The sequence below is a fragment of the Haemorhous mexicanus genome, chromosome 34, assembly GCF_027477595.1.
Source record: "Haemorhous mexicanus isolate bHaeMex1 chromosome 34, bHaeMex1.pri, whole genome shotgun sequence".
Lineage (NCBI taxonomy): Eukaryota > Metazoa > Chordata > Aves > Passeriformes > Fringillidae > Haemorhous > Haemorhous mexicanus.
In genome coordinates, this window is record NC_082374.1 from 1,212,570 (window position 1) to 1,235,204 (window position 22,635).

General features: G+C 48.4%; 1 protein-coding gene across 1 annotated transcript; it reads right to left on the reverse strand.

Annotated features, from left to right (window-relative positions):
- Nucleotides 1-4,032: 4,032 nt before the first annotated feature.
- On the reverse strand, nt 4,033-21,165 carry LOC132340882 (uncharacterized). The gene is made up of 8 exons (XM_059872048.1): nt 21,114-21,165; nt 19,491-19,703; nt 17,511-17,570; nt 15,912-16,156; nt 14,821-15,595; nt 10,261-10,406; nt 5,156-5,265; nt 4,033-4,168 (listed from the first exon to the last, which is right to left on the reverse strand). Exons 1-8 carry the CDS (start codon nt 21,163-21,165, stop codon nt 4,039-4,041), a joined length of 1,731 nt encoding a protein of 576 aa, XP_059728031.1. The 3' UTR covers nt 4,033-4,038.
- Nucleotides 21,166-22,635: the final 1,470 nt, after the last annotated feature.

The following is a 22,635-nucleotide window of genomic DNA, read 5'->3' on the forward strand; positions in this document are numbered from 1 at the left end:
TATCCCCAGGGATGTCCCCAAGGATGTCCCCAAGGACACCCCCAGCGATGTCCCCAACGATGTCCCAAGGATGTCCCCAAGGATGTCCCCGATGACATCCCCAGTGATGTCCCCAATGATGTCCCCAAGGATGTCCCCAAGGACATCCCCAGTGATTTTCCCAAGGATGTCTCCAATGATGTCCCCAAGGATGTCCCCCACGATGTCCCCCACGATGTCCCCAGCGATGTCCCCAAGGATGTCCCCGGTGATGTCCCTGGTGATGTCCCTCACGATGTCCCTGGTGATGTCCCCAGCGATGCCCCCAAGGATGTCCCTGGTGATGTTCCCAAGGATGTCCCTGGTGATGTCCCCAAGGATGTCCCCAAGGACACCCCCAGTGATGTCCCCCGCGATGTCCCCAGCGATGTCCCCGATCACGTCTGTCCCAATAAACCGGGCTGAGCTCCGATTTTGACCGATTTTGACCGGAATGGACCCAAAAATAATTCCGGGAACGTCCGGCCGAGGGACAAAGGGCAAAGGTCAAAGGTCAAAGGTCACGGCTGGAGCCGGGATTTTTGGGAATTCCGGGATTTACGGGATTTACGGGATTTGGGGGATTTTGGGAAGGGAAATTGCTGGATTTTGGGAATTGTGGGATTTGGAGGATTTCAGGATTTGGGGAATTCCGGGATTTTGGGGAATTCTGGGAATTTCAGGATTTTGGGGAATTCTGGAATTTGGGGAATTCTGGGAATTTCAGGATTGCGGGATTTTGGGGAATTCTGGGATTTTGGGAATTCCAGATTTTGGGTGTTCTGGGATTTGAGGAATTCTGGGAATTTCAGGATTTTGGGGCTTCTGGGATTTGGGGAATTCTGGGAATTTCAGGATTTTGGGAATTCTGGAATTTGGGGAATTCTAGGAATTTCAGGATTGCGGGATTTTGGGGAATTCTGGGATTTTGGGAATTCCAGATTTTGGGTGTTCTGGGATTTGGGGAATTCTGGGAATTTCAGGATTTTGGGGCTTCTGGGATTTGGGGAATTCTGGGAATTTCAGGATTTTGGGAATTCTGGAATTTGGGGAATTCTAGGAATTTCAGGATTGCGGGATTTTGGGGAATTCTGGGATTTTGGGAATTCCAGATTTTGGGTGTTCTGGGATTTGGGGGATTCCACGATTTTGGGAATTTCGGGATTTTGGGAAGGAGAATTTCAGGATTTGGGGGATTGGGGGATTTTGGGGATTGGAGGAATTTTGGGAATTCTGGAATTTGGGGAATTCTGGGATTTTGGGAAGGGGAAATTCAGGATTTTTGGAGTTCCAGGATTTTGGGACTTAGGGGATCTGGGGGATTTGTGGGATTTGGGAATTCTGGGATTTTAGGAAGGGAAAATTCAGGATTTTGAGGATTCTGGGATTTGGGGAATTTGGGAAATTCGGGAATTATGGGATTTGGGGAAGGGGAAATACAGGATTTTGGGAATTCCAGGATTTTGGGAAGGGGGATTTCAGGATTTGGGGGATTCCGGGATTTTGGGAACAAGAAATCCCAGGATTTGGGGGATACTGGGATTTAGGGAATTCTGGGATTTGGGGGATTTCAGGATTTTGGGAATTCCAGGATTTGGGGGATTCTGGGATTTGGGGGATTTTGGGATTTGGGGGATTTCCAGGATTTTGGGAAAGGGAAATTCAGGATTTGGGGAGGAGAAATCCAGGATTTTGGGAAGGGAATTCTGGGATTTTTGGGGATTTGGGGATTTTGGGGACTGTGGTGTTTGGGGAGTTCTGGGATTTTGGGAATTATGGGATTTGGGGATTTGGGGAATTCCGGGATTTGGGGAATTAGGGGATTTTGGGAAGGGGGATTTCAGGATTTTGGGAATTATGGGATTTTGGGAATTATGGGATTTTGGGGATTGTGGGGTTTGGGGATTCCAGGATTTTGGGAATTCTGGCAATTGTGGGATTTGGGGAATTCCGAGATTTTGGGAATTTCGAGATTTCAGGGATTTTGGGGAATTCTGGGATTTGGGGAATTAGGGGATTTTGGGAAGAGGGATTTCAGGATTTTGGGAATTATGGGATTTTGGGAATTATGGGATTTTGGGGATTGTGGGGTTTGGGGATTCCAGGATTTTGGGAATTCTGGCAATTGTGGGATTTGGGGAATTCCAAGATTTTGGGAATTTTGAGATTTCAGGGATTTTGGGGAATTCTGGGATTTGGGGATTGTGGGAATTTCGAGATTTTTGGGAAGAGGGATTTCGGGATTTGGGGAGTTCCAGGATCATGCAAAGAAAATTCTGGGATTTCGGGAAAGGGAATTTCATAATTTTGGGGTGAATTCTGGGGATTTTGGGGTGAATTCCGGGAATTTGGGGTCAGGAGGGTCCCTCACTCACCCAGGTCAGGCGGGTCCCGCAGGGAAGATCCCACAGCTCCCAGTATGATCCCAGTTCAATCCCAGTACACACCCACATGTATTGCTATTTTTCCCCCAATTCCCAGGATTTTGGGGTGAAATCTCGGGATTTTGGGGTGAATTCCGGGGATTTGGGGTCAGGAGGGTCCCTCGCACACCCAGGTCAGGGGGATCCCACAGGGATAATCCCAGTACGATCCCAGTTCAATCCCAGTACACACCCACATGTATTGCTATTTTTCCCCCAGTTCCCAGGATTTTGGGGTGAATTCCGGGGATTTTGGGGTGAATTCCGGGGATTTGGGGTCAGGAGGGTCCCTCACTCACCCAGGTCAGGGGGGGATCCCACAGGGATAATCCCAGTATGATCCCAGTTCAATCCAGTTCAATCCCAGTACACACCCACATTCATTGCTATTTTTCCCTCAATTTCTAGGATTTTGGGGGCGAATTCCCAGGATTTGGGGTGAATTCCGGGGATTTGGGGTCAGGAGGGTCCCTCACTCACCCAGGTCAGGGGGGTCCCGCTGGGATAATCCCAGTATGATCCCAGTTCAATCCCAGTCAATCCCAGTACACACCCACATATCGTGCTCGTTTTTACTCCCACATTGTTTCAATTCCCAGGATTTTGGGGTGGATTCTCGGGATTTTGGGGTGAATTCTGGGATTTTGGGGTCAGGAGGGTCCCTCACTCACCCAGGTCAGGCGGGTCCCGCAGGGAAGATCCCACAGCTCCCAGTATGACCCCAGTATGATCCCAGTTCGATCCCAGTACACCTCCACATTCATTGCTATTATTTTTCCCAATTCCCAGGATTTTGGGGGTGAATTTTCGGGATTTTGGGGTGAATTCCGGGGATCTGGGGTCAGGAGGGTCCCTCACTCACCCAGGTCAGGGGGGTCCCCGCTGGGATAATCCCAGTATGATCCCAGTTCAATCCCAGTTCAATCCCAGTTCACACCCACATTCGTTGCTAATTTTTCCCCAATTCCTGGGATTTTGGGGTGAATTCTGGGGATTTTGGGGTGAATTCCGGGGATCTGAGGTCAGGAGTGTCCCTCACTTCACCCAGGTCAGGGGGGTCCCGCAGGGAAGATCCCACAGCTCCCAGTATGACCCCAGTTCAATCCCAGTTTGATCCCAGTACTACACCCACATTCGTTGCTATTTTTCCCCCAATTCCTTGGATTTTGGGGTGAATTCTGGGGATTTTGGGGTGAATTCCGGGGATCTGGGGTCAGGAGGGTCCCTCGCAGACCCAGGTCGGGGGATCTATACTGCAGGGAAGATCCCACAGCTCCCAGTATGACCCCAGTTCAATCCCAGTTCGATCACAGTACACACCCACATTCGTTGCTATTTTTTCCCCAATCCCCAGAATTTTGGGGTGGATTCTCGGGATTTTGGGGTGAATTCTGGGGATTTTGGGTGAATTCCGGGGATTTGGGGTCAGGAGGGTCCCTCACACACCCAGGTCAGGGGGGTCCCGCTGGGATAATCCCAGTATGATCCCAGTTCAATCCCAGTACACACCCACATTCGTTGCTATTTTTTTCCCCAATCCCCGGGAATTTTGGGGTGAATTCTCGGGATTTTGGGGTGAATTCTGGGGATTTTGGGGTCAGGAGGGTCCCTCGCAGACCCAGGTCAGGCGCTGTCCCCGCAGGGATAATCGGCCCAGAGCCCGTCGAGCCCCACGGCCGCGCAGTTCTCCCAGGCTGCCCCCGTTGGGCTGGCCCCGCTGCCAAAAACTGGCCCCAAAAAGAAAGAAATGGGATCAGGATCACGAAAATCCCAAAAATCCCACAAATCCCAAAAAATCCCACCCCAAATTCCATCCAAAATCACAAAAAAAAAAATCCCAAAAATCCCACGGAAATCTTCACCAAATCACGCTCAAATCCCAAAGATCCACCCCCAAAAAACCCCGAGTCCACCAAGTCCTTTAAATCCCATAAATAATCCCATAAATAATCCCCAAAATCCCTGAAAATTATCCAAAATTATCCCATAAATAATCCCATAAATAATCCACAAAATCCCCGAAATTACCCCAAAACTTCCATAAATAATCCCATAAATATTCCCAAGAATCCCCCAAATGATCAAAAATATCCCATAAATAATCCCACAAATAATCCCAAAAATCCCCCAAAATTATCCAAAATATCCCATAAATAATCCCAAAATTCCCCTTAATAGTCCCAAAATTCCCACCCTCAGAGCTCCCCCCAAATCCCCAAAAATAATTCCGAAAATTCCCCACAAATCCCCCACCAAATTCTCACCAAATCCCCAAAATCCACCCTGGGAATTGTCCAAATTCCCCAAATACACAAAATCCCATAAATGACCCCCAAAAATCCCATAAATGACCAAGAACCGCCTCAAAAATACCATAAAAACCCCAAACCCGTTCTTTGGGGTCAGGGAGGTGCCGTTCCCGCAGGTCCAGGTCCCATAAATCCCCCAAAAATTCCCAAAAATCACAACACACCCAAAAATCCCATAAATGACCCCAAAACCCCCATAAATAATCCTATAAATTATCCCAACAATGACCCCAAAACCTCACAAATGACCCCAAAATCCCAAAAAAGACCCCAAAAACCCCAAAAATGACCCCAAAACTTCAGACCTGCTGTGGCTGCCCAGCGTGGTGCCGTCCCCGCGGGTCCAGGTCCCAAAACCCCAAAAACCCCACAAATGACCCCAAAAATGACCCCAAAACCCCAGACCTGCTGTGGGTGCCCAGGGCGGTGCCGTCCCCGCGGGTCCAGGTCCCCTCGCGGTCGCTGTCGCGGATCCCCAGCCAGGACGGGCTCCGGAGCTGGGCCTGGATCAGGACCTGGAGGACCAGTATAAACCAGTATGGACCAGTATGGACCAGTACAAACCAGTATGGACCAGTATGGACCAATACAAACCAGTATGGACCAGTATGGACCAGTACAAACCAGTATAGATCAGTATGGATCAGTACAAACCAGTATGTACCATTATCGACCAGTATGGACCAGTCTAAACCACTATGGACTTGTATGGACCACTATAAACCAGTACAGACCAGTATGGACCTGTATGGACCAGTATGGACTGGTATAGACCAGTACGGACCAGTATGGACCAGTATGGACCAGTATGGACCAGTACGGACCAGTATGGACCTGTATGGACCAGTATGAACCAATATAAACCAGTATGGACCAGTACAAACCAGTATGGACCAGTATGGATTGGTATAGACCAGTACAGACCAGTATGGACTGGTATGGACCAGTATGGACTGGTATGGACCAGTATGGACCAGTATAGACCAGTATAAACCATTATAGGCTGGGATAATCCAGTATGGATCAGTACAAACCAGTATAGACCAGTATGGACCAGTATGGATCAGTACGGACCAGTATAGAGCAGGTTAGATCAGTCTAGACCAGTATGGACCAGTACGGACCGGTCTGGACCAGTACAAACCAGTATAGACCAGTGTGGACCAGTGTGGAACAGTATGGACCAGTGTGGACCATTACAGACTAGTACGGACCAGTACGGACCAGTATGGACCAGTACGGACCAGTATAAATGGATCAGTATGGACCAGTATGGACCAGTATGGACCAGTACGGACCAGTATGGACCAGTATGGATCAGAACAAACCAGTATAGATCAATATGGACCAGTACAGACCAGTATGAACCAGTATAAACCAGTATAGACTGGGATAATCCAGTATGGATCAGTACAGACCAGTATAGACCAGTATGGACTGGGATAATTCAGTACAGACCAGTAAGGACCAGTAAGGACCAGTATAAACCAGTATGGACCGGTATGGATCAGCATGGACCAGTATAGACCAGTATGGATCAGAACAGACCAGTATGGACCAGTATAAACCAGTATGGACCAGTCTGGACCGGTATGGACCAGTATGGACCAGTATGACCAGTACAGGCTGGTATGGACCAGTACAGACCAGTACGGACCAGTATAGACCAGTATGGACCAGTACGGACCAGTATAGACCAGTATGGACCAGTACGGACCAGTATAGACCAGTATGGACCAGTACGGACCAGTATGGACCAGTACAGACCAGTATGGACCAGTATGGACCAGTACAAACCAGTATGGACCAGTATGGACCAGTACAAACCAATAAAGACCAGTATGGACCAGTATAAACCAGTATGGACCAGTATAGACCATTACAGACCAGTACGGACCAGTATGGACCAGTAAGGACTGGTACAAACCATTAAAGACCAGTATGGACCAGTACGGACCAGTATGGACCAGTATGGACCAGTATAGACCATTACAGACCAGTACGGATCAGTATAGACCGGTATGGACCAGTACAGACCAGTATGTACCAGTATGGACCAGTATGACCAGTACAGACTGGTATGGACCAGTACAGACCAGTATGGACCAGTATAGACCAGTATGGACCAGTACGGACCAGTATGGACCAGTACAGACCAGTATGGACCAGTATGAACCAGTATAAAACAGTATGGACAAGTATGGACCAGTACAAACCAGTATGAACTGGTATAGACCAGTATGGACCAGTATGGACCAGTACAAACCAGTATGGACCAGTATGGACCAGTACAAACCATTAAAGAACAGTATGGACCAGTACGGACCAGTCTGGACCAGTATAGACCATTACAGACCAGTATGGACCAGTACGGACCAGTACAGACCAGTATTGGGAATTTTTGGGATTTTTTGGTGATTTCTGGGATTTTTGACCTTTCCAGAACCAATGGGATTTAGGGGAAATTCGGGATTTTTGGGGAATTTTGGGATTTTTTGGTGATTTCTGGGATTTTTGACCTTTCCAGAACCAATGGGATTTAGGAGAAATTTGGGAATTTTGGGAATTTTTGGGATTTTTTGGTGATTTCTGGGATTTTTGACCTTTCCAGAACCAATGGGATTTAGGAGAAATTTGGGAATTTTTGGGGAATTTTTGGGATTTTTTGGTGATTTCTGGGATTTTTGACCTTTCCAGAACCAATGGGATTTAGGGGAAATTTGGGAATTTTGGGAATTTTTGGGATTTTTTGGTGATTTCTGGGATTTTTGACCTTTCCAGAACCAATGGGATTTAGGAGAAATTTGGGCATTTTGGGGAATTTTGGGGAATTTTTTGGGATTTCTGGGATTTTTGACCTTTCCAGAACCAATGGGATTTAGGGAAAATTTGGGATTTTTTGGGAATTTTTGGGATTTTTTGGTGATTTCTGGGATTTTTGACCTTTCCAGAACCAATGGGATTTGAGGGAAATTTGGGATTTTTTGGGGAATTTTTGGGATTTTTTGGTGATTTCTGGGATTTTTGACTTTTCCAGAACCAATGGGATTTAGGAGAAATTTGGAATTTTTGGGAATTTTTGGGATTTTTTGGTGATTTCTGGGATTTTTGACCTTTCCAGAACCAATGGGATTTAAGAGAAATTTGGGAATTTTGGGAATTTTTGGGATTTTTTGCTGATTTCTGGGATTTTTGACCTTTCCAGAACCAATGGGATTTAGGGGAAATTCGGGATTTTTGGGGAATTTTTGGGAATTTTTGGGATTTGGGATTTTTTGGTGATTTCTGGGATTTTTGACCTTTCCAGAACCAATGGGATTTAGGAGAAAATTGGGAATTTTGGGGAATTTTTGGGATTTTTTGGGATTTTTTGGGAATTTTTGGGATTTGGGATTTTTTGGTGATTTCTGGGATTTTTGACCTTTCCAGAACCAATGGGATTTAGGAGAAATTTGGGATTTTTGGGAATTTTTGGAATTTTTTGGTGATTTCTGGGATTTTTGACCTTTCCAGAACCAATGGGATTTAGGAGAAATTTGGGAATTTTGGGAATTTTTGGAATTTTTGGTGATTTCTGGGATTTTTGACCTTTCCAGAACCAATGGGATTTGAGGGAAATTTGGGAATTTTGGGGAATTTTTGGGATTTTTTGGTGATTTCTGGGATTTTTGACCTTTCCAGGACCAATGGGATTTAGGAGAAATTTGGGAATTTTGGGAATTTTTGGGATTTTGGGGATTTTTTGGTGATTTCTGGGATTTTTGACCTTTCCAGAACCAATGGGATTTAGGGGAAATTTGGGATTTTTGGGATTTTTGGGATTTTTTGGTGATTTCTGGGATTTTTGACCTTTCCAGAACCAATGGGATTTAGGAGAAATTTGGGATTTTTTTGGGGAATTTTTGGGAATTTTTTGGGATTTCTGGGATTTTTGACCTTTCCAGAACCAATGGGATTTAGGAGAAATTTGGGAATTTTGGGATTTTTGGGATTTTTTGGTGATTTCTGGGATTTTTGACCTTTTCAGAACCAATGGGATTTAGGAGAAATTTGGGATTTTTGGGGAATTTTTGGGATTTTTTGGTGATTTCTGGGATTTTTGACCTTTCCAGAACCAATGGGATTTAGGAGAAATTTGGGAATTTTGGGGAATTTTTGGGATTTTTTGGTGATTTCTGGGATTTTTGACCTTTCCAGAACCAATGGGATTTAGGAGAAATTTGGGAATTTTGGGGATTTTTGGGATTTTTTGGTGATTTCTGGGATTTTTGACCTTTCCAGAACCAATGGGATTTGAGGGAAATTTGGGATTTTTTGGAATTTTTGGGATTTTTTGGTGATTTCTGGGATTTTTGACCTTTCCAGAACCAATGGGATTTAGGAGAAATTTGGGAATTTTGGGAATTTTTGGGATTTTTTGGTGATTTCTGGGATTTTTGACCTTTCCAGAACCAATGGGATTTAGGAGAAATTTGGGAATTTTGGGGAATTTTTGGGAATTTTTTGGGATTTCTGGAATTTTTGACCTTTCCAGAACCAATGGAATTTAGGGGAAATTTGGGATTTTTTGGGAATTTTTGGGATTTTTTGGTGATTTCTGGGATTTTTGACCTTTTCAGAACCAATGGGATTTAGGAGAAATTTGGGATTTTTGGGAATTTTTGGGATTTTTTGGGATTTTTGGGATTTTTTGGTGATTTCTGGGATTTTTGACCTTTCCAGAACCAATGGGATTTAGGAGAAATTTGGGATTTTTTGGGGAATTTTTGGGAATTTTTTGGGATTTCTGGGATTTTTGACCTTTCCAAAACCAATGGGATTTGAGGGAAATTTGGGAATTTTTGGAATTTTTGGGAATTTTTGGGATTTTTTGGTGATTTCTGGGATTTTTGACCTTTCCAGAACCAATGGGATTTAGGAGAAATTCGGGATTTTTGGGGAATTTTTGGAATTTTTGGGATTTTTTGGTGATTTCTGGGATTTTTGACCTTTCCAGAACCAATGGGATTTAGGAGAAATTTGGGAATTTTGGGAATTTTTGGGATTTTTTGGTGATTTCTGGGATTTTTGACCTTTCCAGAACCAATGGGATTTAGGAGAAATTTGGGAATTTTGGGAATTTTTGGGATTTTTTGGTGATTTCTGGGATTTTTGACTTTTCCAGAACCAATGGGATTTAGGAGAAATTTGGGAATTTTGGGGAATTTTTGGAATTTTTTGGGAATTTTGGGAATTTCTGGGATTTTTTGGTGATTTCTGGGATTTTTGACCTTTTCAGAACCAATGGGATTTAGAAAAATTTGGGATTTTTTGGGAATTTTTGGGAATTTTTTGGGATTTCTGGGATTTTTGACCTTTCCAGAACCAATGGGATTTAGGAGAAATTTGGGATTTTTTTGGGAATTTTTGGGATTTTTTGGTGATTTCGGGGATTTTTGACCTTTCCAGAACCAATGGGATTTGAGGAAAATTTGGGAATTTTTGGGGATTTCTGGGATTTGGGGCCTCACCCTCTCCTCGTTGTCGTCGACCTCGAGCAGGCGCGCGCCCAGGGCCCAGCAGAAAGTTCTGGAATCCTCCCAGGGAGCAGCGAAGGCGGAGAAGAAATAACAGGAATTGCGGAAATACACCCAACCCCGGGAGCAGGGCAGGAAATCTGGGAAAATCCCAAAAATTGGGGTCAGAATGGGGAAAATCCCAAAGATTTGGGGTCAGAATTGGGGAAAATCCCAAAGATTTGGGGAAAATCCCAAAGATTTGGGGAAAATAAAAAAAATTTGGGGTCAGAATTGGGGGAAATCCCAAAATTTGGGGTCAGAATTGGGAAAATCCCAAAGATTTGGGGTCAGAATTGGGGGAAAATCCCAAAGATTTGGGGTCAGAATGGGGAAAATCCCAAAATTTGGGGAAAATCAAAAAAATTTGGGGTCAGAATGGGGCAATCCCAAAGATTTGGGGTCAAAATTGGGAAAAATCCCAAAGATTTGGGAAAATCCCAAAGATTTGGGGTCAGAGTGGGGAAAATCCCAAAGATTTGGGGTCAGAATGGGGAAAATCCCAAAGATTTGGGGAAAATCCCAAAGATTTGGGGAAAATAAAAAAAATTTGGGGTCAGAATTGGGGGAAATCCCAAAATTTGGGGTCAGAATTGGGAAAATCCCAAAGATTTGGGGTCAGAATTGGGGGAAAATCCCAAAGATTTGGGGTCAGAATTGGGAAAATCCTAAAAATTTGGGGGAAATCCCAAAGATTTGGGGTCAGAATGGGGAAAATCCCAAAGATTTGGGGAAAATCCCAAAGATTTGGGGTCAGAATTGGGAAAAATCCCAAAGATTTGGGGTCAGAATGGGGAAATTCCAAAGATTTGGGGAAAATCCCAAAGATTTGGGGTCAGAGTGGGGAAAATCCCAAAATTTGGGGTCAGAATTGGGGGAAATCCCAAAATTTGGGGTCAGAATTGGGGAAATCCCAAAGATTTGGGGAAAATCCCAAAGATTTGGGGAAAATCCCAAAGATTTGGGGTCGGAATGGGGGGAAATCCCAAAATCTGTGGAAAATCCCAAAGATTTGGGGTCAGAATGGGGAAAATCCCAAAGATTTGGGGAAAATCCCAAAGATTTGGGGAAAATCCCAAAGATTTGGGGTCAGAATTGGGGGAAAATCCCAAAATTTGGGGTCAGAATAGGGGAAATCTCAAAGATTTGGGGAAAATCCCAAAGATTTGGGGTCAGAATTTGGGAAAATCCCAAAGATTTGGGGAAAATCCCAAAGATTTGGGGTCAGAGTGGGGAAAATCCCAAAGATTTGGGGGAAATCCCAAAGATTTGGGGTCAGAGTGGGGAAAATCCCAAAATTTGGGGTCAAAATTGGGGAAAATCACAAAGATTTGGGGGAAATCCCAAAGATTTGGGGTCAGAGTGGGGAAAATCCCAAAGATTTGGGGGAAATCCCAAAGAATTGGGGAAAATCCCAAAGATTTGGGGTCAAAAATGGGGAAATCCCAAAATTTGTGGAAAATCCCAAAGATTTGAGGAAAATCAGAAAGATTTGGGGTCAGAATGGGGAAAATCCCAAAGATTGTGGGATAATCCCAAAGATTTGGGGTCAGGTTTGGGAAAATCCCAAAGATTTGGGGAAAATCCCAAAATTTGGGGTCAGAATGGGGAAAATCCCAAAATTTGGGGTCAAAATTGGGGGAAATCCCAAAGATTTGGGGAAAATCACAAAGATTTGGGGAAATCCCAAAGATTTGGGGTCAGGTTTGGGAAAATCCCAAAGATTTGGGGAAAATCCCAAAATTTGGGGTCAGAATTGGGAAAATCCCAAAGATTTGGGGTCAGAATTGGGAAAAATCCCAAAGATTTGGGGTCAGAATTTGGGAAAATCCCAAAGATTTGGGGTCAGAATGGGGAAAATCCCAAAGATTTGGGGAAAATCCCAAAGAATTGGGGAAATCCCAAAATTTGGAGTCAGACTGGGGAAAATCCCAAAATTTGGGGTCAGAATTGGGGGAAATCCCAAAATTTGGGGAAAATCCCAAAATTTGGGGTCAGAGTGGGGAAAATCCCAAAAATTTGGGGAAAATCCCAACGATTTGGGGTCAGAATGGGGAAAATCCCAAAGGTTTGGGGTCAGATTGGGGAAAATTCCAAAGATTTGGGGTCAGAATTGGGGGAAATCCCAAAATTTGGGGAAAATCCCAAAGATTTGGGGTCAGAGTGGGGAAAATCCCAAAGATTTGGGGAAAATCCCAAAATTTGGGGTCAGAATTAGGGAAAATCCCAAAGATTTGGGGAAAATCCCAAAGATTTGGGGTCAGAGTGGGGAAAATTTGGGAAAATTGCAGAAATTTGGGAAAAATCAGGGGAAAATTTGGGGGAAAATCCGGAAAAATTGAGGAAAGTTGGGGAGAAATTGGGGAAAATTTGGGGGGAAATCTGGAAGAATTGGGAAAATATTGGCAAAAATTAGGGAAAAATTTGGGTGAAAATCTGGAAAATTTGGGGAAATTGGGGAAAAAAGGTGAAAAATTTGGGGAACTTGGGGAAAATTGTGGGAAATTGGGGAAATTTGGGGAAAATTTGGGAGAAATTGGGGAAAATTGGGGAAATATTGGCAAAAATTAGGGGAAAATTTGGGGGGAAATCCAGAAAATTGAGGAAAGTTGGGGAGAAATTGGGGAAAATTTGGGGGAAAATCTGGAAAAATTGGGGGAAAACTGGGGAAAAACTGGGGAAAAACTGGGGGAAAATTGGGGGAAATTTGGGAAAAATGGGGAAAATTGGGGAAATAGGGAAAATATTGGGAGAAATTGGGGAAAATTTGCAGAAAAATCCAGAAAAATTGGGGAAAATTGGGGAAATTTGGGGAAAAACTGGGGGAAATTGGGGATATTTTGGAAAAAATGGAAAAAAATTGTGGGAAATTGGGAAAAAATTGGTAAAAATTAGGGGGAGATTTGGGGGAAAAACTGGGAAAATCGGGGAAAATTGGGGAAAATTGGGGGAAAATTGGGGGAAATTTGGGAAAAACTGGGGAAAATTGGGGAAACTTGGGAAAAATAGTGAAAATATTGGCAAAAATTAGGGAAAATTTGCGGAAAAATCCAGAAAAAATGGGGAAAATGGGGGAAATTTGGGGAAAAACTGGGGGAAATTGGGGATATTTTGGAAAAAATGGAAAAAAATTGTGGGAAATTGGGAAAAAATTGGTAAAAATTAGGGGAAAATTTGGGGGGAAACTGGGAAAATCGGGAAAATTTGGGGGGAAACTGGGAAAATCGGGAAAAATTGGGGGGAAACTGGGGAAAATTGGGGGAAATTTGGGAAAATATTGGGAGAAATTGGGGAAAATTTGCAGAAAAATCCAGAAAAATTGGGGAAAATTGGGGAAATTTGGGGAAAAACTGGGGGAAATTGGGGATAATTTGGAAAAATGGAAAAAATTGTGGGAAATTGGGAAAAAATTGGTAAAAATTAGGGGGAAATTTGGGGGAAAACTGGGAAAATCGGGGAAAATTGGGGAAAAACTGGGGGGAAATTGGGGGAAATTTGGGAAAAACTGGGGAAAATTGGGGAAATTTGGGAAAAATAGTGAAAATATTGGCAAAAATTAGGGAAAATTTGCAGAAAAATCGGGAAAAATTGGGGAAAATGGGGGAAATTTGGGGAAAAACTGGGGGAAATTGGGGATAATTTGGAAAAATGGAAAAAATTTGTGGGAAATTGGGAAAAAATTGGTAAAAATTAGGGGGAAATTTGGGGGAAAAACTGGGAAAATCGGGGAAAATTGGGGAAAATTGGGGGAAAATTGGGGGAAATTTGGGAAAAACTGGGGAAAATTGGGAAAATTTGGGAAAAACAGGGAAAATATTGGCAAAAATTAGGGAAAATTTGGGGAAAAATCGGGGAAAATTGGGGAAAATGGGGGAAATTTGGGGAAAAACTGGGGGAAATTGGGGATATTTTGGAAAAAATGGAAAAAAATTGTGGGAAATTGGGAAAAAATTGGTAAAAATTAGGGGAAAATTTGGGGGAAAAACATGGAAAATCGGGGAAAATTGGGGAAAAACTGGGGAAAATTGGGGGAAATTTGGGAAAAATTGGGGAAAAATGGGGAAATTTGGGAAAAATAGGGAAAATATTGGCAAAAATTAGGGAAAATTTGCAGAAAAATCGGGAAAAATTGGGGAAAATGGGGGAAATTTGGGGAAAAACTGGGGGAAATTGGGGATATTTTGGAAAAAATGGAAAAAAATTGTGGGAAATTGGGAAAAAATTGGTAAAAATTAGGGGAAAATTTGGGGGAAAAACTGGGAAAATCGGGGAAAATTGGGGAAAAACTGGGGAAAATTGGGGGAAATTTGGGAAAAACTGGGGAAAATTGGGGAAATAGGGAAAATATTGGGAGAAATTGGGGAAAATTTGCAGAAAAATCCAGAAAAAATGGGGAAAATGGGGGAAATTTGGGGAAAAACTGGGGGAAATTGGGGATATTTTGGAAAAAATGGAAAAACTTGGGGAAAATTGTGGAAATAATGGGGAGAAGAGTGAAAAGGGGTTGCAACTCACAGGCGGCGGAGCAGACGTCGCGCTGGGAGCCGTGCGCCAGCCAGCGGCTCCAGTTGCCGGTGCCCGGGTAGAGCAGCACGCGCTGGCGGCGCTCGTGGCCGAAGTTGAAGTGCAGGGGGGTCCCGGCCAGGCCCAGCAGAGCCCCCCGGCCGCAGCCCCAGCGCTGCAGCCGCGACTCGGCCCGGCACGGCTGCAGCCCCACCAGGGCCTGAGCGGCCTCGGCGGTGGCCCCCGCGCAGCGTCCGGTGGCCACGTGGCGCAGGAGACCCCCGGGGAGCCACTGGAAGAGTTGGGAGGGCGAGGAGGGGTCGCAGGGGGACAGGGACAGCCACTGGCCGGCGGCCACCACGCAGCCCGAGTGGTGCTGGTTGTAGAGCAGGAACGGGGTGGAGGCTGTGGGGACACGGGGACACGGTGGTGGCCACCAGGAGATGCCCAGTGGCCACCAGGAGCTGCCCAGTGGCCACCAGGAGCTGCCCAAGTAGTGGCCAATGTAGAGGAGGAAGGAGCCAGACACTGAGAGGACAGAGGGACAATGAGAGGACAGGGACATGGAAGGGGTTGGGGACACGGTGGTGGCCCCCGCGCAGTGTCCGGTGGCCACGTGGCGCAGGAGACCCCCGGGGAGCCACTGGAAGAGTTGGGAGGGCGAGGAGGGGTCGCAGGGGGACAGGGAGAGCCACTGGCCAGCGGCCACCACGCAGCCCGAGTGGTGCTGGTTGTAGAGCAGGAACGGGGTGGAGGCTGTGGGGACACGGGGACACGGTGGTGGCCACTAGGAGATGCCCAGTGGCCACCAGGAGATGCCCAGTGGTCACCAGAAGCTGCCCAGTGGCCACCAGGAGCTGCCCAGTGGCCACCATGCAGTGGCCACTGTAGAGGAGGAAGGAGCCAGACACTGAAGGGACAGAGGTACAATGAGGGGACAGGGACACAGGAGGGGTTGGGGACATGGTGGTGGCCACCAGGAGCTGCCCAGTGGTCACCAGGCGCTGCCCAGTGGCCACCAGGAACTGCCCAGTGGCCACCAGGAGCTGCCCAGTGGCCACCATGCAGTGGCCAATGTAGAGGAGGAAGGAGCCACACACTGCAGGGAGAGGGGGACAATGAGGGGACAGGGACACGGGAGGGGTTGGGGACATGGTGGTGGCCACCAGGAGTTTGTCAGTGGCCACCAGGAGTTGCCCAGTGGCCACGTGGCGCAGGAGACCCCCGGGGAGCCACTGGAAGAGTTGGGAGGGCGAGGAGGGGTCGCAGGGGGCCAGCGAGAGCCACTGGCCGGCGGCCACCACGCAGCCCGAGTGGTGCTGGTTGTAGAGCAGGAACGGGGTGGAGGCTGTGGGGACACGGGGACACGGTGGTGGCCACCAGGAGCTGCCCAGTGGCCACCAGGAGATGCCTAGTGGCCACCATGCAGTGGCCAATGTAGAGCAAGGAGTTGGACACCACAAGGACAGGGGGACAATGAGGGGACAGGGACACAGGAGGGGTTGGGGACATGGTGGTGGCCACCAGGAGTTGCCCAAGAGGTCACATGCAGTGGCCAATGTAGAGGAGGAAGGAGCCACACACTGCGGGGAGAGGGGGACAGTGAGGGGACAGGGACACGGGAGGGGTTGGGGACACGGTGGTGGCCACCAGGAGCTGCCCAGTGGCCACCAGGAGTTGGGCAGTGGCCACCAGGAGCTGCCCAGTGGCCACCAACTGGTGGCCATCACAGGGCTCGGTGTAAAGAAGGGAGGAGATGGACACTGAGGGGACAATGAGGGGACAGGGACACGGGAGGGGTTGGGGACATGGTGGTGGCCACCGGGAGCTGCCCAGTGGCCACCAGGAGTTGGGCAGTGGCCACCAGGAGATGGGCACAGGGCTCGGTGTAGAGAGGGGACAGGACCATGAAGGAAGGGGACACAGGGACACCTGGGGACACCTGGGGACAGGTGACACAAGTAGGGGATGTGGACAGGTGACAGGGACAGGTGACAAGGTACAGGTGGCACTGGACAGGTGACACAGGGACAGGTAACACAGACAGGGGACAGGTGACAAGGGACAGGTGACAAGGTACAGGTGGCACTGGACAGGTGACACAGGGACAGGTAACACAGAGAGGGGACAGGTGACAAGGGACGGATGACAAAGGGACAGGTGACAAAGGGACAGGTAACACAGACAGGGGACAGGTGACAAGGGACAGGTGACAAAGGGACAGGTGACAAACGGACAGGTAACACAGACAGGGGACAGGTGACAGGTGACAAGGGACAGGTGGCACTGTACAGGTGACACTGGGACAGGTGACAGGGACAGGTGGCACTGGGAGGGGGCAGGTGAGAGGGACAGGTGGCACTGGATAGGTGACACAGGGACAGGTAACACAGACAGGGGACAGGTGACAAGGGACAGGTGACACAGGGACAGGTGACACTGGGAGGGGACAGGTGACTAGGACAGATGACAGGTGACAGGGACAGGTGACAGTGGGAAGGGACAGGTGACAATGAGACAGGACAGGTGACAGGGACAGGTGACAGGTGACAGGGACAGGTGACACTAAGAGAGGACAGGTGACAGGGACAGGTGACAGGGACAGGTGACAATGAGACAGGACAGGTGACACTGAGAGAGGACAGGTGAGAGGGACAGGTGACAGGTGACAGGGACAGGTGACAGAGACAGGTGACACCAACCCGCCGCTGGTGGCGGCTCCTTCGCCTTCTCGGCCTCCAGGGCGGCCTCCAGGGCTGAGACTGAGGACACCGAGGGGACATTTTGGGGACATTGCCCAAACCCCCCAAAATGTCCCCAAATCTCCCCAAAATTCCCCCCAAAATTGCCCCAAAATCCCCCCAAAAATCCTCCCCAAATCCCCCCAAAATACCCCAAAATTTCCCCCAAATGCCTCCAAAACAGCCCCAAAATTCCCCCAAAATTTCCCCCCAAAATCTCCCCAAAATTCCCCCAAAATCCCCCCAAAATCTCCCCAAATTTCCCCCAAAACTGCCCCAAATCCCTCCAAAATCCCCCCAAAATTCCCCCAAAATCTTCCCCCAAACAGACCCAAAATTGCCCCAAAATCCCCCCAAAATCCCCCCAAAATCTTCCCCCAAAGAGGCCCAAAATTGTCCCAAAATCTCCCCAAAATCCCCCAAAAATTGCCCCAAATCCACCCAAAAATCCCCCCCAAAATACCCAAAAAATAAAAAAATTCCCAAAAATTCTCCCCAAAAAATCCCCCAAAATCCCCAAATAATCCATCCCAAAAGATCACCAAAAAATCCCCCAAAATAAAAAAAAATCCTCAACAATCCTCCCAAAATTCCCAAAAAAATTCCCTCCAAAAATCCCTAAAAAATCCTTTAAAAATCCCAAAAATTCCCCCAAAATTACCAAAAAATCCACCCAAAATTCTCAAAAAAATTCCCCCAAAAATCCCCAAAAAATCCTGAAAAAATCCCCCAAAATTCCCCAAAAATCCCCCAAAATTCCCCAAAAATTCCCCAAAATTCCCCCAAAAATCAAAAAAAATTCCCTCCAAAAATCCCCAAAAAATCCTAAAAAAAATCCCCCAAATTCCCCCAAAATTCCCCAAAAATTCCCCCAAATTCATCAAAAAATTCCCTTCAAAAATCCCAAAATATCCCCAAAAATTGCCTCCAAAAATCCAAAAAAATTCCTTTAAAAATCCCCCAAAATTCACAAAAAATCCCCCCAAAATTCCAAAAAAATCCTAAAAAAAATCCCCAAAAATTCCCCAAAAATTCCCTCCAAAAATTAAAAAAAATCCTAAAAAAAATCCAATAAATTCCCCCAAATTCCCAAAAATCCCCCCAAAATTCCCCAAAAATCCCCCCAAAATTCCCAAAAAATTCCCTCCAAAAATCCCAAAAAAATCCTAAAAAAAATTTCAAAAATTCCCCCTAAATTCCCCAAAAATTCCCCAAAAATTCTCCCAAAATTCATCAAAAAATTGCCCCAAAATTCCCAAAAAATTCCCTCCAAAAAAAAAAAAATCCTTTAAAAAATCCCAGAAATTCCCCCAGAATTCCCCAAAAATTCTCCCAAAAATTTCAAAAAATTCCCACAAAAAAAAAAATCCTAAAAAAATCCCCCAAAATCCCCCCAAATTCCACCAAAACATTCCCTCCAAAAATCAAAAAAAATCCTTAAAAAATCCAAACAAATCCCCCCCAAATTCCCAAAAAATTCCCCCAAAATTCCCTACAAAAATGCCAAAAAATTCCCCCAATAATCCCCAAAAAATACTAAAAAAAAAAATCCCTAAAATTCCCCCAAAATTCCCCAAAGAATTTCCCCAAAAATCCCCAAAAAAATCCTTAAAAACTCCCAAAAAAATCTTAAAAATATCCCCAAAAAATTCCCCGGAAAATTTAAAAAAAAAATTCCCTACAGAAAACCAAAAAAAAAAAAAATCCTAAAAAAAATCTCAAAAAAACCCCAAAAATTCTCAAAAAATTCCCCCAAAAATCTCAAAAAATTCCCTCCAAAAATCCCAAAAAAACCCCCTAAAATCCCCCAAAATCCCCCAAAATTCCCATAAAAATTCCCCAAAAATTCTCCCAAAATTCCCCAAAATTCCCAATTTTCCCCTTAAAAATCCCCCAAAAGTCCCAAAATCCCCCAAATCCGCCGTCCCCTCCCCCACTCACTGCGCCGCGCCCCGAGCGTCCCCAGCAGCAGCAGCAGCGTCACCGCCAGGGCCACCAAGGCCACCAAGGCCACCAGGGCCACCCGCGGGGCCACCGGGGCCACCCGCGGGGTCCCCGGGCTGGGGGAGGGGCGGCCCTTGGGGGGCGGCCCCGGGCTGGGGGAGGGGTCCAGGGGCTCGTAGGGGTCCTCGTCGGGGGGGGGGTGGGGACAGCCTGGGGGACAGAGGGGACACTGAGAGGTGGCACTTGGGGACAGCACTGGGCACAGCTAAAGGGGTTGGGGACAGCGCTGGTGGCACTTGGGGACAGGTTTGGGGACAGCTAAAGGGGTTGGGGACAGTGCTGGTGGCACTTGGGGACAGTGCTGGGGACAGCTAAAGGGGTTGGGGACATCCTTGGGGACATCTAAAGGGGTTGGGGACAGTGCTGGTGGCACTTGAGGACACCTAAAGGGGTTGGGTACAGGTTTGGGGACACCTGAAGGGGTTGGGGACATCCCTGGGGACATCTAAAGGGTTTGGGGACAGCTCTGGTGGCACTTGGGGACAGCTCTGGGGACATCTGGAGGGGTTGGGGACATCCTTGGGGACATCTAAAGGGGTTGGGGACAGTGCTGGTGGCACCTGGGGACATCTTTGGGGGCATCTGGAGGGGTTGGGGACAGCACTGGTGGCACCTGGGGACATCTAAAAGGGGTTGGGGACATCCTTGGGGACATCTAAAGAGGTTGGGGACAGTGCTGGTGGCACTTGGGGACATCTAAAAGGGGTTGGGGACATCCTTGGGGACATCTAAAGGGGTTGGGGACAGGTTTGGGGACACCTGAAGGGGTTGGGGACATCCCTGGGGACAGCTAAAGGGGTTGGGGACAGCACTGGTGGCACTTGGGGACAGCTCTGGGGACATCTGGAGGGGTTGGGGACATCCTTGGAGACATCTAAAGGGGTTGGGGACAGCTGCCAGGTGCCACCACCCACCCTGGGGACACCTTCTGGTCACCTGGGACAGGGAGGTGACACCGGGGACAGGACAGGGAGGTGGCACCAAGGACAGGGAGATGACACTGAGGTGACACTGGGGACAGGGAGGTGACATTGGGGACAGGACAGGGAGGTGACACTGAGGTGACAGGGAGGTCACACCAGGGACATGGAGGTGACATTGAGGGGACAGGACAGGGAGGTGACACCAAGGACAGGGAGGTGACACTGAGGTGACACCAAGGGTAGGAAGGTGACACCAAAGACATTGAGGTGACATCAAGCACAGGGAGGTGACACCAGGGACAGGGAGGTGACATCGAGGTGACTCTGGGGACAGGGAGGTGACATCGAGGTGACACTGGGGACAGGGAGGTGACACCAGGGACACGGAGGTGACATTGGGGACAGGGAGGTGACACCAGGAACATGGAGGTGACATTGAGGGGACAGGACACGGAGGTGACACCAAGGACAGGGAGGTGACACTGAGGTGACACCGGGGACAGGGAGGTGGCACCGAGGTGACACCAAGGGTAGGAAGGTGACACCAAAGACATTGAGGTGACATCAAGCACAGGGAGGTGACACCGGGGACAGGGAGGTGACATCGAGGTGACACTGGGGACATCGGTGGCCGTACCTTCCCCAGCTGCCCAGGCTGTGTCCAGCGCCGTCTCCACGTTCCCGTACATTGTCCCCAATGTCCCCAATGTCCCCAATGTCCCCAATGTCCCCAGTGTCTCCACTGTCCCCACTGTCCCCAATGTCCCCAATGTCCCCAATGTCCCCAGTGTCCCCACTGTCCCCAGTGTCCCCAATGTCCCCAGTGGTGTCCCCAGCCCTGTCCCCGCTGATAACGCCCGCAGGGGACAAGGGGGGGACAGGATGTGGCCTCAGTGTCCCCTCCCCTGTGGTGGCCTCAGTTTCCCCTCCCCTGTGGTGGCCTCGATGTCCCCTCCCCCTCATCCCAACGGAGGTGGCACCAGGGGACTGTCCCCAACCGGGGGGGAGGGGGTGGCCGGGGTGTCACTGTCACCATGGTGTCCCCATGGCCAGGCTGGCACTGTCACCATGGTGTCCCCAAGGGTGTCCCTGTCACCAGAAGGTCCCCAAGGCAGTGTCCCCATGGCCGGGGTGTCCCCACAATGGTCTCCAGAATGTCCCCAAGGGTGCCACTGTCACCAGGCTGTCCCCAAGGCTGGGGTGCCACTGTCACCTGGGTGTCCCCAAAGGTGGCACTGTCACCAGGGTGTCCCCAAGGCTGGGGTGGCACTGTCCCCAGGGTGTCCCCAAAGGTGGCACTGTCACCTGGGTGTCCCCAAGGCTGGGGTGCCACTGTCACCAGGGTGTCCCCAAAGGTGGCACTGTCACCAGGCTGTCCCCAAGGGTGCCACTGTCACCTGGGTGTCCCCAAGGCTGGGGTGCCACTGTCACCAGGGTGTCCCCAATGGTGGCACTGTCACCAGGCTGTCCCCCACGGTGGCACTGTCACCAGGATGTCCCCATGGCTGGGGTGGCACTGTCACCTGGGTGTCCCTGTCACTGTGGTGTCCCCAGGGCAGTGTTCCCAAGCCCAGGGTGTCCCCCAGGGTGACACTGTCACCAGGCTGTCCCCATGGCCAGGGTGCCGCTGTCACCAGGATGTCCCCAAGGATGGCACTGTGTCCCTGTCACTGTGGTGTCCCCAGGACAGAGTCCCCAAGCCCAGGGTGTCCCCAGGGTGGTGTCCAGGGTGTCACTGTCACCACAGTGTCCCCAAGGGTGGCACTGTCACCGTGACGTCCCCATGGCCAGGGTGTCACTGTCACCTGAGTGTCACTGTTGCCAGGATGTCCCCATGGCCAGGGTGTCCCTGTCACCACAGTGTCCCCAGGGTGGTGTCCCCAAGTCCAGGGTGTCCCCATGGCCGGGGTGGCACTGTCACCAAGGTGTCCCCAAGGGTGGCACTGTCACCAGGCTGTCCCCAAGCCCAGGGTGTCCCAAAGGTGGCCTCCAGGCTGTCCCTGTCACCAGGATGTCCTCAAGGTTGTCCCTGTCACCAGGGTGTCCCCATGGCTGGGGTGGCACTGTCCCCAGGGTGTCCCCAAAGGTGGCACTGTCCCCAGGATATCCCCATGGCTGGGGTGGCACTGTCACCGGGGTGTCCCTGTCACCACAGTGTC

Excerpts from the sequence above, each read along its gene's own strand:
- LOC132340882 (XM_059872048.1), bottom strand. The coding sequence starts at position 21,165 with ATGTACGGGAACGTGGAGACGGCGCTGGACACAGCCTGGGCAGCTGGG. Across the intron at positions 19,704-21,113 it reads AGCCTGGGCAGCTGGGGAAG|GCTGTCCCCACCCCCCCCCC; the intron begins GTACGGCCACCG and ends TCTGTCCCCCAG. Across the intron at positions 10,407-14,820 it reads CGACGTCTGCTCCGCCGCCT|ATTTCCTGCCCTGCTCCCGG; the intron begins GTGAGTTGCAAC and ends GGATTTTCCCAG.